Source organism: Vanrija albida (assembly GCF_041260175.1).
Source record: "Vanrija albida strain AlHP1 chromosome Unknown contig_2, whole genome shotgun sequence".
Taxonomy (NCBI): domain Eukaryota; kingdom Fungi; phylum Basidiomycota; class Tremellomycetes; order Trichosporonales; family Trichosporonaceae; genus Vanrija; species Vanrija albida.
Window position 1 is genome coordinate 1,626,316 of NW_027191421.1, and position 16,205 is coordinate 1,642,520.

The 16,205-nt window shown below is 67.6% G+C and overlaps 7 protein-coding genes across 7 annotated transcripts; 6 read left to right on the plus strand and 1 right to left on the minus strand.

The window, feature by feature from the left end:
* Positions 1 to 322: 322 nt before the first annotated feature.
* On the plus strand, positions 323 to 1,585 carry Q8F55_002272 (uncharacterized protein; the record flags this gene model as incomplete). Its single annotated transcript, XM_069350879.1, has 1 exon — positions 323 to 1,585. The coding sequence occupies one exon, from the start codon at positions 323 to 325 to the stop codon at positions 1,583 to 1,585; it is 1,263 nt and encodes a 420-aa protein (XP_069211265.1).
* A 661-nt stretch (positions 1,586 to 2,246) lies between these two features.
* Positions 2,247 to 3,119, plus strand: ISA1_1 (Iron-sulfur assembly protein 1; the record flags this gene model as incomplete). The annotated part of the gene is made up of 3 exons (XM_069350880.1): positions 2,247 to 2,531; positions 2,646 to 2,908; positions 3,065 to 3,119. 3 exons carry the CDS (start codon positions 2,247 to 2,249, stop codon positions 3,117 to 3,119), a joined length of 603 nt encoding a protein of 200 aa, XP_069211266.1.
* Positions 3,120 to 3,670: 551 nt separating this feature from the next.
* Positions 3,671 to 5,628, plus strand: Q8F55_002274 (uncharacterized protein; the record flags this gene model as incomplete). The annotated part of the gene is made up of 2 exons (XM_069350881.1): positions 3,671 to 4,078; positions 4,183 to 5,628. The coding sequence occupies 2 exons, from the start codon at positions 3,671 to 3,673 to the stop codon at positions 5,626 to 5,628; spliced, it is 1,854 nt and encodes a 617-aa protein (XP_069211267.1).
* Positions 5,629 to 6,074: 446 nt separating this feature from the next.
* Q8F55_002275 (uncharacterized protein) lies at positions 6,075 to 9,028 on the plus strand (the record flags this gene model as incomplete). The annotated part of the gene is made up of 4 exons (XM_069350882.1): positions 6,075 to 7,706; positions 7,763 to 8,728; positions 8,762 to 8,959; positions 8,993 to 9,028. The coding sequence occupies 4 exons, from the start codon at positions 6,075 to 6,077 to the stop codon at positions 9,026 to 9,028; spliced, it is 2,832 nt and encodes a 943-aa protein (XP_069211268.1).
* Positions 9,029 to 9,744: 716 nt separating this feature from the next.
* GIT2_2 (glycerophosphoinositol permease) lies at positions 9,745 to 11,701 on the minus strand (the record flags this gene model as incomplete). Its single annotated transcript, XM_069350883.1, has 8 exons — positions 9,745 to 10,048; positions 10,099 to 10,234; positions 10,271 to 10,798; positions 10,836 to 11,067; positions 11,121 to 11,194; positions 11,265 to 11,406; positions 11,492 to 11,504; positions 11,616 to 11,701. 8 exons carry the CDS (start codon positions 11,699 to 11,701, stop codon positions 9,745 to 9,747), a joined length of 1,515 nt encoding a protein of 504 aa, XP_069211269.1.
* Positions 11,702 to 13,613: 1,912 nt separating this feature from the next.
* Q8F55_002277 (uncharacterized protein) lies at positions 13,614 to 14,323 on the plus strand (the record flags this gene model as incomplete). Its single annotated transcript, XM_069350884.1, has 3 exons — positions 13,614 to 13,982; positions 14,047 to 14,235; positions 14,282 to 14,323. 3 exons carry the CDS (start codon positions 13,614 to 13,616, stop codon positions 14,321 to 14,323), a joined length of 600 nt encoding a protein of 199 aa, XP_069211270.1.
* Positions 14,324 to 15,010: 687 nt separating this feature from the next.
* On the plus strand, positions 15,011 to 16,035 carry Q8F55_002278 (uncharacterized protein; the record flags this gene model as incomplete). The annotated part of the gene is made up of 2 exons (XM_069350885.1): positions 15,011 to 15,391; positions 15,433 to 16,035. 2 exons carry the CDS (start codon positions 15,011 to 15,013, stop codon positions 16,033 to 16,035), a joined length of 984 nt encoding a protein of 327 aa, XP_069211271.1.
* Positions 16,036 to 16,205: the final 170 nt, after the last annotated feature.

Genomic DNA, 16,205 nt, shown 5'->3' on the forward strand with positions numbered 1-16,205 from the left:
GAGACTGGACACTTGCTGCAACGTCGTCGCCACGCCGTCCAAAACGGTGATCCGTGCGGAGACCCCGCACGAGCCACCCAGTTTCAACAACAAGCTCCAGATATTCCGATGACAACGGCATCCACGCCGAAAGAGTCAGACGACGACGACTACGGCTCCGACATTGCGGCTCTCGACTCGACACTGACCACAGCAACCGGCACGACGCAACACGCACTGGGAAGAAATCAGTAGACCTCGCGTCAACAACTCCGACCTTCCCCCCCAACCCCAGAAACCCACCCCACCCAGAAGCCAAGCCACCCCCTCCCCGACCGGACAGATGCTTGCCGACGACTGGAACGCATACATCACGGCCACCCTCGGCATCCCCGCCACCGAGTTCACCGTCAAGCATTTGACAGGAGGCGTCATCAACTCGACCGTGCGGTTACGGCTCACGCAGCCGCTATCGGACATTGTCGCGGCGGCCGCCGCACGCTTCCCCACAGATGCAGCAACCGACGCCACCTCGTACGTCCTCAAATTCGCGCCGGCCCACATGCCCAACGAGCCCTCAGTCCCACTGAGCACGGCCCGCCAGGCGGTCGAGGCCCGCGCGCTCCGCCACCTCGCCACGGCACCGCGGCTCGTGTCAGCCCTTGGCGCGGCCGACGTCGCCGTACCCCGGCTCGTGTGGCACGACGAGGAGCGGACCGTCCTGTGGATCAGCGACCTGGGCGAGCTCACCACGCTGTCCGACTACCTGCGTGCGCAGGTCGCCGACGATGGGGCGGTCAGCGCGCTGTGGGATGGCGAGGCTGCACCGTCCCCGGCCGCCATTGGCGCCAAGCTCGGCGAGACGCTCGCACGCATCCACGCAGCGTCGGTCAACCCGCCGGCAGAGGACGTCGCGCCGCTGACTTATCGAGAGTCGGACGTAGCCACCCAGCTGAAAAGCTACCTCGAGACCCTGTTCACAAAGTACGAGCTCGACACGGCGGCGGACGCGGAGAAGATCGCGAGCCGCATGGGCCTCGACTTTAGCCCCGAGCCGCTCGACGGGCTGAAGGTCTGGGGCATGGGCGACCTGTGGCCCGGGAGCGTGCTGCTCGCGGCGCCGCCTTCAGCGGGCATGGCACTCGTCGACTGGGAGTTTCCGTTCGTCGCGCACCCCGGATCCGAGGTCGGCATGATTCTCGCCCACGTCGCGGGGCACGCGTACGAGGCGGTCTACCCTCCCGCGGGGCGGGAAAGCGCGGCGCAGGCTGCCGTGCGCGCCCGCGCGGTCGCGTTTGGGGCCGCCCTGGCCGACGCGTACGCCGCCCACGCGCCGCAACTCCTCTCGCATAGCTTCACGCGCGCCGCGCTGTGCGCGTACGGCCGCGAGGTGGCGCTGCAGGCCGATTTTAGTGCCGAGTTCCTCAGCGACGCGGGCAAGAGAGCGAGCGTGCTCGAGGGGCGCGGCGCGCTGCTAGCCGCGGGGGAGGGCGAGGGGGATGTGGATTTGGCCAGATGGGAGAGGGTGGCAGGTGAGGAGGAGGGGGTCGGCGGCGGGGCGCTGCTCCTGCCTCTGCTGGCGAGGGTGCGTCGGGCCGGAGACTAGATTGTATACGGGACGAGGCGAGGATGGCATATGCACCACTCTTGGGCGGACTAATTGGCGCCACGATATCCAGTCACCGCCACGAAGCCGTCTGCGTCCCTCATCGCCACCACACGTCTGCTCGACGCGCAGTGCACGCGGAACCAGCTGCGTGCATGATTTCCAGTAGATTTTCCATTCCTTGCCGCCGTTGTGGAAATGCCACTTGCCCTTGGCGCGGGAGCAAAAGTTGGGTGGCGGGACTATCGGCTTTGGCGTTGGGGGCAATTGGCGGTGTGTCACCGAGTAAGGCGACAGCAAATGGCGGCTCTTGCATAGTCATCAGCCTGCCTGCTTGGGGGACACTGCTCTGTGCGTCAGTCAGTCATCCATCCCACAGTCGGACCTTGTCAACGTACTCGTCCTCCTTCTTTCAACTCTTCATCACACACACTACACACACAATCACATCACACACCACTCGGTCGCCGACAACAGCGACGACAGCTAGCCAATCACACCCCGCGCATTCGTCACGCCCGCCACTCCGCGTTTGTCCGCCCTAGTCGCCGCCCCGCTACCGTTACTCATCCTCGGTCGGCTCCATCACATCCACAACAACCACCTCCAACTCTACTACCAACCTTCCTCCTACCCCACTTCACCCACCCCACCCCCCACCATGTCCCTCCGAGCCCTGCACCTCCCCCTCGCCTCGGGCTCGCGCCTCGCCGCCCGCCGCTTCGCATCGTCCTCGGCCCCCACCCTCGCCCAGCCCGCACGAACAATCGTGCGCACCGACTCGCCCGCGGCGCACCCCCACCTCGCGCCCCTGTCGGACGGCGGCAAGCCCGGCGCGACAGTGTCGGGATCGTCGCTGTCGTCGGCCCCCGCGTCCGGCACCACGGCGGCCAAGCCCAAGCCCAAGCGGCGCGAGATCAAGTCGAAGAAGGCGGCATTGTCGATCGTGAGTGCCGCGTAATAGCATACTTCGAGCTGCTGCTGACGCTATTTCCTCGTTACTGCTGTGCTCGTCTCTACTTGCCTTTGCCGCTCGCTTGCGTCTCCTCCCACCCTCCAGACCCCTGAAGCTGTCGGCCGCCTCCGCGCGCTCTCCTCCTCCCCCACCGAGCCCAAGCTCCTCCGCATCGGCGTCAAGACGCGCGGCTGCGCAGGCATGGCCTACCACCTCGAATACGTCAACCCCCCAGGCGGCAAGTTTGACGAGGTGGTCGAGCAGGACGGCGTCAAGGTCCTCATCGACTCGAAGGCGCTGTTCTCGATCATCGGGTCGCGCATGGACTGGCGGGATAACCGCTTGAGTGCGGGCTTTGTCTTTGACAAGTGAGTGGTCGTGGGGGTGGGGGAGGCGGCAGGCTTCGTCGACACGATGCCGGTGCGGTGGATTCCGTCCACCTCCCGGCCGTGGGATCGCAGTGGGCCGGCGCCGCCTTACTCCTCTCCAAGCTTGTTCTTAGCGCCTCATACTAACGCCCCCAGCCCAAACATTGTCGACACGTGCGGCTGCGGCGAGAGTTTCAACATCAAGTTCTAGATGAAGAAGAGCAAGAGCGCCGTAGAGCTCGACGGAACGTCTGAGCAAGCAAGCGTCGGATACCGATACACCGACCGCCATCTCATGTAACCTGCCACGTGTACCACTACTGGAATCAATGCATCTGTTTGCCTAGGCGGGGGTGGGGGGCGGGGAGGTGACAGGATTGAATGGGAGTGGGAGGTGTGAGTGAGATGAGGATGGGAAAGGGGGGGGGATTGCTGCGAGCGGGCTTGCGCAGTGACTGCCTTGGGTGCCCCACGCCGTGCATAGGGGGGCCACGGCAGCGCATCTCTCATGCACCTAGCAAGCGCCTAGCTCTCTGCACCCCATGCAAGGCGTGGAACAATGCAGCCGCTGCTGCGCTCGTCGCCGGACTGCCGCGTCACAGTCGCCGTCGCAGTCGCCGCCCGCCCATCGGATTGCGCGACCCGACGTCGGGGCCCAACGCACCCGATAAGTAACCGGGCCGGCACCAACATTCGTGCTCACAACTCACTCGCGTCACAAGGCCACACCGCGCCACCTTCTTCGTCCTCCTCACACTCCCAATGACCGCAGCCTGGAGCTTCTCCAGCTCGCCCCAGTTCCCCTCAAGCTTCCCCGGCACGCCGCGGTCCCCGGCCATCTCGCCGCTGTCCCGCTCGCCGCTGTTCGAGCGCAGCTGGACGCTGTCCGACGTCGACCGCGGCGCGCACCGCAGCTGGAGCCTCGCCGCCGGCCCGCCCCCGCCGAGCAATGTGCCGCTCCTGCCGCCCGAGATCCTCCGCCGCATCATCGCGCACGCGCTCGCCCTCCCCCGCTCCTACCCCGCCGATGTGGGCCGCCTGCCGCCCGCGCCGAGCTGGGACGCGCACGGCGGGCGCGCGGCGCGCAAGGCGCTCGCTGCGCGCGTAGGGCAGCGCGAGGGCGTGGCGAGGACGGCGAGGGCTCTCCTGTGCGTGTGCCGTGCTTGGAAGGTGAGTTGCGCGGCGTCGCGACGCCGAGTCGCCACCCGCTCGGCGTCGCCACCCGCCTGCTGGCGCTCGGGGCGCTCGGACCTTTCCCCCCGCTCACACCCCAGCCCCTCGTCCTCAAGTACCTCTACGCCGAGCCCCACATCCACGGGGACAACGTCGCGGGCCTCGCCCAGGCGCTCGTGCTGGGCGACCGCAAGTGGTCCGACATCAACATCCACCCGCACTCGGTGCCAGGGCGCTGGATCACCGTGCTCGACCTGAGCCACTTGGGCCCCGGGGGGTCGTATCTCGGCGCCGACCCGGTCACCGTGCGGCGGGCGTGCGCGGCGCTGCTCGAGCTCGCCCCGCGCGTGACCCACCTCCGGCTGCCGGTGACGGGCGTGTCGCTCGACGACCTGCGCGTCGCGCCGTGCATCCGCAAGCTGAAGGCGCTTGAGGGCGTGCACCTCGGCAACGAGGAGAGCGAGGGCGAGGCCGTGCGCCTGCTGCGCGCCGCGCGCGAGCTCGAGGTGCTGGGCCTCGTGTGGATCGGGAGCGCGCCGCTGGAGGACGAGCTCGACGAGCTCGACCTCGACACCGACCCGGACGCCCCGCCGCCCCCGCCCCCGCTCAACCTCGCCGCCCTGCACACGCTCACGCTGGTCGGCGGCGCGCCGGGCACGCTGCTGGCGACACTTACCCGTTCCGAGCTGCCACGGCTCTCGCGGCTCGTGCTGTCGCCGTACGAGCCGCGCCTGAGTGCGTGGGACGACGACCCGGTGCGCGGCGGGCGGCGGGCGCTGCAGGTCGCCCACGGCGGCAAGATTGTCAGCTTGACATATGTCGCGACCATGGACTGGCCGCGGCAGGACCTCATGCCGCCGGCGGACACGCTGTCGCTGCACCCGCAGCTGCGCCATCTCAACCTCGCGCTCCCGCACGCGCTGCTCGCCGAGAACTCGCAGCTAGCCCTCGCACTCGCACGCCCCGACCACACGCTAATGCACGTCACGCTGCCGCGGTGGCCGCGCGTGCCGCAGACCTCGGTGTCGCCCGGCCCGGGGTCCGCACCGGCGCAGCTCCAGCCCAACGCTTCCGCCGCTTCGCTCCGCATGCTCCCAAGTCCAGGGGGCAACGCGTTCCTCTCGACGCTCATGTCGCGCCCGTCGCGCATCCGCACCATCGCAATCGACGGGTTCACGTGGGTCCCGCCGGCGCTGGGGCGCTGGGCCGCCGAGTCGGGCGACAGCGGCATGATGCGCAACTGGGCGGCGTGGCTCGTGCGCTTTGGCGTCGAGCTCAAGGACATGGAGGGGGGCGCCGCGCCGATCGTCGACCGCGGGCGCGCCGTCGGCGCCGGCCGCTCGAGCTTTGACGCTGGCTCGTTCGGCGGGCCGATGCAGCGCCGCGGCAGCGGCCAGGGGCGGGGCAGGAGCAGCTTTGATGGCGGCGCGTTGATGGCCGCTGCGGCGATTGCGCGCCGCCAGAGCGGCGGCTCGGCGGGGACGTACGGCGGCCGGCGGCGCGTCAACAACGGCGAGTCGGACGAGGAGGTGAGCGATGGGGGGTAGGTCGGCCCATGGCACGACGTTTGGCGCGAGTGTGGCGCCACGGCAGCTTCTCGCTGCAATCAATCTCAATCTCAATCTCCCCTCATACTAATTGTAGATCTAGACCAGCATGTACTGTGCATAAGTGCGCGCCAGATGCCGAGGTGAGTGTTCTGGCGGTGCCGGCGGCGAGATCTGGCGGCAAGGCAGCGCCACAAGCGCTATCTAATCAGTCTAATCGCGGACGTGGATTGAGCCGACGCGTACTAACCTGCCGCTATCGCGCCGCACGCCAGATCAGCAGATGAGATCTCGTCGCCTCGCACCGCGACCAACTTGTCCGCTACCTTCTAACGGCGCGGTAGCAGCGCGGGGGAGCAGCGGCGAGGGGTACATAAGCCCGCCCGCTGCCGTCCAACGTCCCCCATCCTCCCCTCCTCCCCTCCTCCTCTCCCTCCCCCGACACAATGCACATCGCCACCCTCCTCCCCCTGCTCGCGGCGCTCGCCCTCCCCGCCGCCGGCGCGCCCCACGCCCCCCGCCAGGCCGGCGACCTCGACATCGCCATCGGGGTGGGCGACGGCCTCGTGCACGACCCCGTCGGCGCCCTCCCGCGGCCCCGCCAGCTCGGCGCCGCTGTCGAAGGCCTCCTCAACGCCGTTGACGAGGCCGCTAACGCTGCCCTCGTCGGCACCCCGCCCCACCGCCGTCAAGCCAGCGAGGTCACCGACCACCTCATCGACACCCTCAACGCGGTCGCTACCGACGCCACTGTCGGCCGCGGTGCGCCCCAGCTACCCCGCCCCCGTCAGCTCGACGACGCCACGTCCGACCTCGTGGACGGCCTCGGAGAGACCGTCGACGATATCCTCATCGGCGAGGCACGCCTCCCCCGCCAGCTCGACGAAGCGATCGACGACCTCCTCGAAGGCCTCGGCGACGTCACCGTAGGCTACCCGTGCCCCGGCTCCAAGGAACTCGGCTGCGAGGCCGGCGGCCCAGTGGCGCACGTCCGCCGCGGGCTGCGCGAGGCGCTCAAGGGTATCCAGGGCTTGGTCAACAACGTCGTCAAGAATGCCGCCGTCGGCAAGCATCGCCGCCAGCTCGACGACGCGGCCTCCGAACTCCTCGAGGGTATCTCTGAGACCCTCGACGACCTCCTCGTGGGTGATGGGGATGGTGGCACGCTCCCTCCTCCCCGCCGCCAGCTCGACGACGCCGGGACCGAGCTCCTTGAGGGAGTTACTGAGGTCGACGAGCTCCTCGTGGGTGATGGGGATGATGGCACCCTCCCTCCTCCCCGCCGCCAGCTCGACGACGCCGGGACCGAGCTCCTTGAGGGAGTTACTGAGGTCGACGAGCTTCTCGTGGGTGATGGGGATGATGGCACCCTCCCTCCTCCCCGCCGCCAGCTCGACGACGCCGGGACCGAGCTCCTTGAGGGAGTTACTGAGGTCGACGAGCTTCTCGTGGGTGATGGGGATGATGGCACCCTCCCTCCTCCCCGCCGCCAGATCGACGACGCGACGTCTGACCTCCTGGCGGCCATCTCTCACACCCTCGACAACCTCCTCACCGGTCCGGCCGCTCCTCCACGCCGCCGCCAGCTCGACGATGCCCTGTCCCACCTCCTCGAGGGCCTCTCTCAGGCCATTGACAACCTCCTCACGGGCCAAGATGACGCCGGTGCCACGCCTCCCTCTCCCACCCCGGGCCCAGCCGACCGCCGCCAGCTGGGCGCTGCTCTCGACGACCTGCTCAAGGACCTCCAGCAGGTGGTTGAGGACCTCCTCACGGGCCAGGGCAACGGTGCCCCGGCCACCGGTGGCGGTGCCACCTCTCCCCAGCGCCGCCAGCTCGACGATGCCCTGTCCCACCTGCTCGAGGACCTCTCTCAGACCCTCGACGACCTCCTCACGGGCCCGCCTACCCCTCCACACCGCCGCCAGCTCGACGACGCCCTTGTTGACCTCCTCCATGCCCTCGACCAGGCCCTTGACGATCTTCTCGGACACGGTGTCCCCGGGGGCATCCAGAACCCCGAGCGCCGCCAGCTGGGCGCCGCTGTGAATGGCGTGATCACCGGCCTCGACCGCTCCGTCCTCGACGCTATCGGCCGTCCTCCGACGCCGCCGCCCTCTCCCCCCGCCGCCAGCTCGCCCCCGCCGTCAGCGAGCTCGTCTCCGGCGCCGACCGCGCCGTCCTCGGCGTTCTGGGCGCGCCCCCGCCTGTTCCGACGACACGCCCCCCTGCCGAGCAGCCCGAGGCCCGCCAGCTCGCCGGTGCCGGCGCCGAGGCGCACGTCCTCGACCTCCTCCGCACCTGCATCTCCGCGAGCCTCGGCCGCCGCCAGCTCGTCGAACTCGGAGCCGGGCTGCACGTACTCGACCTGCTCCACGTCTGCATCGGCGTTGCGCTCGGCGAGCGTCCTAGCCGCCGCCAACTCGATGTCGAGGCCGACGTCGACGCCGATGTCGGCATCTGGTACCGCCGCCAGCTCGGCCTCCCTCCTGCCGGCGACATCCTTCCCGGCGGTCTCACCAAGCTGCCGGTTGGCAAGCCCCCCGTAGGCCAGCCCCGCGTCCCGGTCAAGCCCTCGCTGCCCGCCACGCCCACCGTCCCCGGCCAGCTCCCCTCCCTCGTCGTGCCCTTGCCCAAGCTCCCTCCTCTCCCTAACCACCGCCGCAGCCCTCCTCCCGCCGAGCCCGTCACCGGAGCGGCCCCCCTCGTCGAGGCCGGCCTCGCCGCCCAGCTCGGCACCATCGCCGACCTCACCGCCCAGGCGGGTGCCGCCCTCCGCGGCGGCGGTGGTGCCCGGCTCCCCGCCGCTGACGCCGAGCGCCGCCAGCTCGACCTCGGCCTCAACCTCGACGTCGGGGGCTCGCCCTGCGCCTCGGCCCACTTCACGGCTCAGCTCGCGGCCCTCACTGCCACGCTGGCCTCCCACGGCGCAGGCGCGTTCGCCTCGCTCGTCCTCGGCGCGCTCTCCCAGACCGCGGACGGCTGTGCCGCCGTCCTCCCGCTCGTGCACGCGCAGACCATCCTCGCGCCCCAGGACAGCGGCTGCACCCCCGCCCTCGTGGCGCGCTTCGCGGCCGACCCCTCGCTCCTGCTCCACTACGTAAGTTTGCCCGCAGCCCCCCTCTGATGGCAGTACACCCCCTTCGTTGCGATCCACGCCGCCGACTTTGAGCGCGAGGCCGGCCCGACTGCCTCCAACGCCTTCCCCCTCGCTGACGGGGAGCGCGTGGCCATGTGGCATGCCGGCCCGCAGCTGTGCCTCGCGCACCTCAGCACCGGGGACCAGGCGGCCGTGCTGCGCGCCGAAGTTACGGCGACGGGCAGCCTTCTGGTGAGTTTGGCCGTTGGCATGCCTGACCCGCAGATTCTCGAGAACGCGTGGGGCCTGCCGGCCGCCTAGGGCGCCTCGTGCGACTACGACATGGACTCGGGCCCCGTCCCGCACATTCACTTCACGTACTTATTTGATGGATTTAATACAGTCGCGGTCGGGGTGGAGGGGTGGCGTATCGATGGTGGCGTGCTGATCGCCGCCGCCGTCGCTACCAGCTGTCGATAACGCCCAGCAGCTACCGTACGAAAAACACGCCGCGCCTACGTCGCGCCGCGCGCCCCTCATGCCGCCAGCCCCAGCCCACAGCCAGATTCGATGCCTGGTCAAGTGGTGTGACCAGCGGCTCTCCAGTTGTCCGGTTCACCCGACGACTTGGGATCGAGCCCCAGTCTGTCCGGTTGGCCCGGGGGCTTGCATCGAATCGGAGTCTGTCCGGTTGGCCCGAGGACTTTTTGTGGGTTCAAGTTGTCTGCGTTTTTGCGTGTCTGCGTGTGTGTGGGTGTGGCGGCAGGCGATCCGGCGATCCGGCGATGTGCCACGCCACGTGCCCTACGCCACCTCGACGACGATCTGCGATCCCGCTGGCCTTGGCGGCGTGACATTAGTCACCGACGTGGGCCGAGGTGCCCATCGTGCCGACGTAGACGCCGAGCACGCAGCAGCCGCACCCCCCCCCCCACCCCACCCCACCCAAGCCCACAGCCCACAAATCCATCACCCTGCGTGTATTTTATTCACTATAGCTACGAGACAGGAAGACAGACTTTCTACGATACAGATGTTCACACCCTCTCGACCTTTGCGACCCCCGCCTTGGTCTCGTCCTTGTCGTCAAACGTGTGCTCGGACGTGGGCGAGCCCGCGCGGCGGTCGATGCCCATGCCCGCAACGTCCACACCGTTCTCGATGAGGTACTCGCGGAAGAGGACGTCCTCGTCGGCCATGGCGTCGGGCTTGATGGCCGGGAAGAAGAAGAAGGCAACGAGGGCAGACAGGAGGGCGAGGCCAGAACCAATGTAGAAGATGCCGTTCTCGCGCAGGATCGAGCCCTCGGGGAAGCGCGCGATGATGTGAGGGAACGTGTAGCTGCCGTGTGAGAATGGCGCACGGCGGCAGAGCGAGCACGGTACACTTACGTTCCGATAAAGGCACCGACCTTGCCGGACGCCGCGGCGATCGAGTAGATCTGCGCACGGGCAGCGGTGGGGCCGATGGCCTTGGCGGCGAACAGGGGCACATTGTTACCCGGGCCGATTTCACCCCAGCAGAGGACTATTGTCAGCGCTGGAACCGCGATGTTCAACTCACAGATGCCGTAGAAGACGGCAAAGCCGGCAGTGCGCGCCTTGAAGTAGTTGTAGGCGCCGGACAGGGCAAAGCCAAAGATGGCCTGCATGACGAGACCAAAGACCATGCAGCGCTTGGGGCCGAGCCAGTCGGACAGGAAGGCGCCGATGAACGCGCCGGGGCAGTAGAATGCGTTGATGAGACAGCCCCAGCCGAGGATCTGCACCAGCGTCGGGTTGTCGCCGATGGCACCCTGGGTGATGGTGCCGGCGTACATGCCGAAGGGGTAGGTGATCCAGTCGTAGATGAACCAGCAGAAGGACACGGCCAGGAGCTTGCCCCAGTAGCGCTTGATGATGAGCCAGTAGGGGATCCTGACGTGCTTCATCGAGTTCTTCTTGTACGCCTCGGGCTCCTCCATGAAGATACGCACAAACAGGAGCAGGAGCGGGGGGATGGCACCGAGAGCGAGCGCGCCACGCCACACGATGCGCAGGTGGCTCTCGCCAAAGATCCAGAGGATGATCAGGGGTACAAGCCATGCGACGGCTGCACTGTCAGCGTCGCGTTCCTTGCGCCCACTCACGGAAGCCCATGTCAATGATAAAGTGCGTCGCCCACACAAAGTAGCGCTGCTGATGTGTCTTCTTGACGCCGGGGTTCTCGGTCGACTCGGCAGCGGCAGTAGAGCCACATGGGTACTCTCCACCGATTCCGATACCGACGAGGAAGCGGAAGGCGATGAGGCAGTTGATAAGCACCTGCGGCGTGGGGCCGGACGATGCTGCCATGAGGATCATGAACACGAAGATGATGGCCTTGGCGAGTTAGCCGGGACCTAGTGAAAGTAGTCGCGTGCGACACGACATACCGTAGTGAGGAACATGCCAGGCTTGCGGCCAAACTTGTCCGAGATGAAGCCAAACGAGATCATGCCGATAACCACTGTGGTGGGTCAGTCCGAGTCGGTGGCGATGCGGTGGCCGGTGGCGGCAAGGGCACTGCAGCTACTCACTTCCGGCAAAGCCCATTGAGCTGAGCAGTGACCGGTTCTCCGTCTTGGTAGGGTCCATCCAGTCGGGGTACAGCCGTCCGAGGACCTCGTTGACGGGGGAGATGACGGCGTTGGCATAGCCGTCAGAGAAGAGTGCGGCTCCCTGTGGTGGTGTCAGCTGCCGCTCGGTTGCGCTTGCTCGGCCGGCGCTGGTGGTCGCGTCGGGCCACCTGCTGCATGATGCTCACGGCGGCAAAGATTCTGCGGTTCGTCAGCCCTGCTCATCGCCGCGCTTGCCTACATGTTTGCAGCGCACTCCCTCGTCAGAAAATGTCACGCGATGGGCGGCAACACGAAAATCTCGGTACTCACGTTGCTGTGCTTCCGAGCATGCGGCGGCGCGCGACGGCCGCGTCTGGGTCGGCCGCGTCGGCGTCGTTGCGGAACAGATGGGGCATGGTGCGCGCTCTGTACTTGCACGCCGGGTGGTGGGTTTGAAGGTGTGGTGGGGTTTCACCGTAGGCTACCGTGGGACGGTGGGATATATGTAAGAGGCTGGCGGCCGGCAGCAAGGGTTTAGCACACGTATCATATCGCTCGCGCGGACCGGTCAGATGGTAGCCTGGGGACCGGTGGGAGCTCTGCGGAGCGCCTTGGGACTGGCGGTGGATCCGGTGAGCCGCGGAGGGCAGCGGAGGGCAGCCGGGCGGCCGGCGCACCAAGTCGAGCGCAGGAGGGGTGGGCGAGGAGCCGTTGTGCCAGAAGGGTAACAGTGCCAAGCGATTTTTTTCCTGCAGGTTTACGTTCGGCGTCATATTAGCCACGGACCATCAGCCACGACACGGCACGGCGGCGCGCGCGCGCGGGTCACAGGATGCGACGTCAGCGTGCGCCGCTAGGCTCCCGAATTGCCATGTGATGCCACCCAGCTCCACAGGCGAACTAGGCGGGCGGGTGACCTCGGGTGCCTCAGCCCTCTGCCCAGGCGCGCCAGCGCGCACACGAGCTGTGAGTTTCGAAACAACCCCCCGGTTCCTGATCGTGCGTTAGGCCACTCGAAACGTCGTCAGCGGCGGGGATCAGCGCGGTTGCTCGTTCGCTACTGGTCACGGGATGCAGCGCATTGGGAGGGGGTCGGAACTGTGCTGCGGGATGGGGTGCGCGGCACAGGCAGGCTGCCCGCGCGTACGAGTCGTAGGCGGTGGAGATATGTGCCTGCTGATTTCCCCTATGGCCTATCGGTTGCCGCGATTGCCGCTGGACGGTGGGGTACGTGGGGATGCGGGCCGCAGCGGCGCTGGGGACCCACGGCACTCGGGGCACTGCGACATGGACCCGTGCTGTGAGTGTTCGTTCCTCCGACTGGTGGACCTTGACGGATGAGCTCGACGAATGAGCAGAGGGGTACAAACGGATTCACCGCTCAGCTCAGCCCTCGTGAGATCGCCAGCCGGTAGTGAGGAGCTCGGCTGACGGCAGCTCGGCTCGACGACGAGGGGAAGAGGCCGCGCGCAGGCCAGAGCGGGTGGGCGATTGACTCGAGGGGGTGGACGACTGACGGCGGAATTGACCTGCGACGGCGGGGAATGGACGACGCGAGGAAGGCGACCGGCGACATGGGTGGCGAGTGGATGGCGGTCGCGACGGCGCTCGAGCTCGAGCTCGTGGTAAGCGAGGATGGCCAGAACAACGATGGTACTGTGCGCGCGGCAGTGTCTTCCTCGCGAGGTTTGAGCCGAGCGTGCCATGTTTCTGGCTTGGGCATTGCTCTCGTCGCCGCGTTGCCCTTGTGCATGTGTTGCCCATCTCGAGTCTCGACCATCTCCACGCCAGTCACCTGGGCCCGGTACGCCGGTCGTCCTACCACACCTGCGTTGCAGAGGCAATTGGAGTGTGCCCCGCCGCCGCGAGGCTGGAGTGGGCTGCTGAGCTGCTGACCATGGTTGGGTTGCCCGCGACGCCGAGCATTCCCCCGTGCCTCGTGCTTCTGAACGCGTCAGCTGCTTCAAGCTGCTGTTGCAGTCGACTCACCCAGCGTGCGCCGTCGCCGCCGACCCACTCACTCACAAAGCTATTTGCGGCGTCGGGCAAGTCATCGAAGCAGACTTGGGCTCGCAGATCTGATTTCAGAGCGACTTTGGTGGAAAAGGCGGTGTGGCGGCAGACACATGATCGGCGTCGGGCGTCGGTCGAAGCCACAGGCGGCCAGCAATAGCGACAGACGCACATCGACGGCGAGCAAGCAAGGGCGAACAGCGGCAGAGACGTATTTAACGGCCTCGCGGCCTCGCCGTCGTCCTGCTACCTTCCTCCCCGCAACGCGCCTCACCCCAGTTCCGCTCACCCAGCCTCCCACCCCAACGACCCACAATGCTCCTCGGCAAGCTCCTCGCCACCGCGCTCCTCCTCGTCCTCCCCGCCGCCGCGGCGCCCGCCAACCCGCGCGACCTCGACGCCGCCGGCCTCCACCGCGGCGACTCGCCCCGCCGCGCCGCGCCGCCGCCCAACCCGTGCACCACGCCCCAGTTCAAGGGCCAGCTCCAGGCGCTGCAGTGCACGCTCGGCGCGCACGGCGCCGGCAAGTTTGGCGCGCTCCTCGGCACGCTGGCGTCGACCAGCTGCAGCGCCGTGTACCCCCTCGTGACGGGTGCGCAGACGGTGCTCGCGCCGCAGGACAGCGCGGTGACGCCGGCGCTCGTGGGCCAGTTTACGGCCAACCCCGCGCTGCTTGGCCAGTACGTGAGTCTGTGGACGGGGGAAGGCAACTCGAGTCAAGACCAGCCGCTGACGCGCTGACCCGCAGTACTCGACCACCAAGGCGCTCCACCGCACCGACTTCTTCAACCAGGCCAACCGCGTCATCCAGCTCGCGTCCGTGTCGGCCATCTACTGGGTCGGCGGCATGGCGTCGCTGTGGATGGAGATTCAAGGCACGACGACCGAGGCGGTGGTGCTCACGACCGACATTTCCACGGCGACGGGGACTGCACTGGTGTGTGACTCGGCCAGGTGATGCAGCAGCCACTCACACGTTGCAGATCCTCAAGAACGCCTGGGGCCAGCCCGCCACGCTCGTCTAGGCGCGGCGCGCATCCCCGGCTGTACACACCGAGCCACGGACTCTGAGCTGGACACTGGACACTGGACGCTGGTAGGACACTGTGCATGTACCGAGTGTGAACACGGCGTGGCGATGCCCCGTCGGCTGGGCAATGACGAGCTGCTGGACACTAGCGGCCAACTGACGTCGTTGTCAACAACTCGCGACAGCGATCGCTTCAGACGTCGGACACTACATTCCCCGCCATCCGTCATGTCAACAAGCAGCATTCCGTGATGATCGTCCTCCGTGCATGCCGGACCCGGTGCTTGGCAGTAGCACGCTCGTCCAGCACAGACTTGTGCGTCATGCGATGAGGATTGACTGGACTCGTATTCCTTGGCGTGGAAACAGTAATAGCACAGCAATCATGCCGACCGTGCCGACCGCCTGCGTACGTCCTCCACCCCCGCACCCAACCACCCAGCCAGGCACGCGACCGCCGCCGGCGCTGAAACCGTCGTTACGCAGAGCTGGTAAAAGCGGTGGGCTTGGCGCGGCGCGTGCACACCTCACTCAAACCAACAAACTGCAACGCCACTATTCGACGACGACTGCACCGCACTCATCACACATAAATAACGGCCCATCCGCAAACTTGCATCTCAACACCCCATTGCGATCCGCAGCACTCTGCCCCACACCACTACATCACAAGCACACACACATGCGCTCAGTACTCTTCGCCGCTGCGTTCGTCGCGGCCGTGCACGCCGCGCCCGCCGACAACAACGACATTACAAATCTCGTCGGCGGCGACGCCGCCGAGGGTGACGCCCCTCCCGCTCCCCACACGCCCGCCACCGCGGCCGACTGTGCCGGCGACGACTTCACCGCTGCGCTCGCCGCGTGGCGGGATACGCTCGCGGCGCACGGCGCGGCCAAGTTCGCCGCTGCGCTCGCCGCCGCCGCCACCTCGGACGTCGGGTGCGCCCGCCTCCTCGAGATCGCCCAGGGCGGCGTGACAATCTTCGCGCCTGCCGACTCTGCATGGGACGACGAGGCCGAGGACGCGGCCCGGCGCAACCCCGCCGTCATTGGCAACCATGTGAGTAGCTCCTTTCCCATGGGTGCTGCGCTGACGACCAGTTCTCGCTCGACTCGTACTCTGCCAACGAGCTCGACACGGCCGGCGACCTCACCCTCGCGTCGGACGCAACAGCACACTACTGGAATGGCGACGACGCCTCGTACGTGGCGCTCGCGCCCGATCTCGCCGCCGTGCTCGAGCACGACATTCCTTTGGCCACGACCACCGAGTCGACGGTGCACATCATCGACGCGGCCCTCCTCCGCGCCCCAAGGGGCAAGCACTACCTCGAGGTGCGCAAGGGCGGCGGTGGCGGTGGCGGACGAGGTGGTGGAGGAGGTGGCGGCGGCGGCGGCGGAGCCAAGAGCGGCGGCTCGAGCTCGTCTGGCGGCTCCAGCTCGCCCCCTCCCTACTCTGGCGGCTCGTCGGGCGGCTCGTCCGGCGGCTCAAAGGGCTCGGGCTCCACCGGCAGCGGTGCGGCTGGCGGCGCGGCGGCCGGCGCGGCGGGTGGTGCCGTCGCTGGCGGCGCGATCGGCTACGGCGCCGGCGGCGGATACCACGGCGGCTACGGAAACAACGGCACGAGGCACAGCGGTGCCGAGGACTTGCTCCCCAGCGTTGCCCTCGCGGCCGTTGCTGCTGCCGTCGCCCAGCTGTTCTAGACTTCTACCCCCTTTAGATTAGAGTAACCACCCTGTAGCATAGCACATTCGCATGGAGTATAATGATTTGTGTGGGTGGGGGCGGCGGCGGCGGACGTGGGTGAACGCCACCAACACCAAGAGGTACGCGCAGGTACGCGCAGGCTAGATGCCGCCCACAGCGCCCGTTG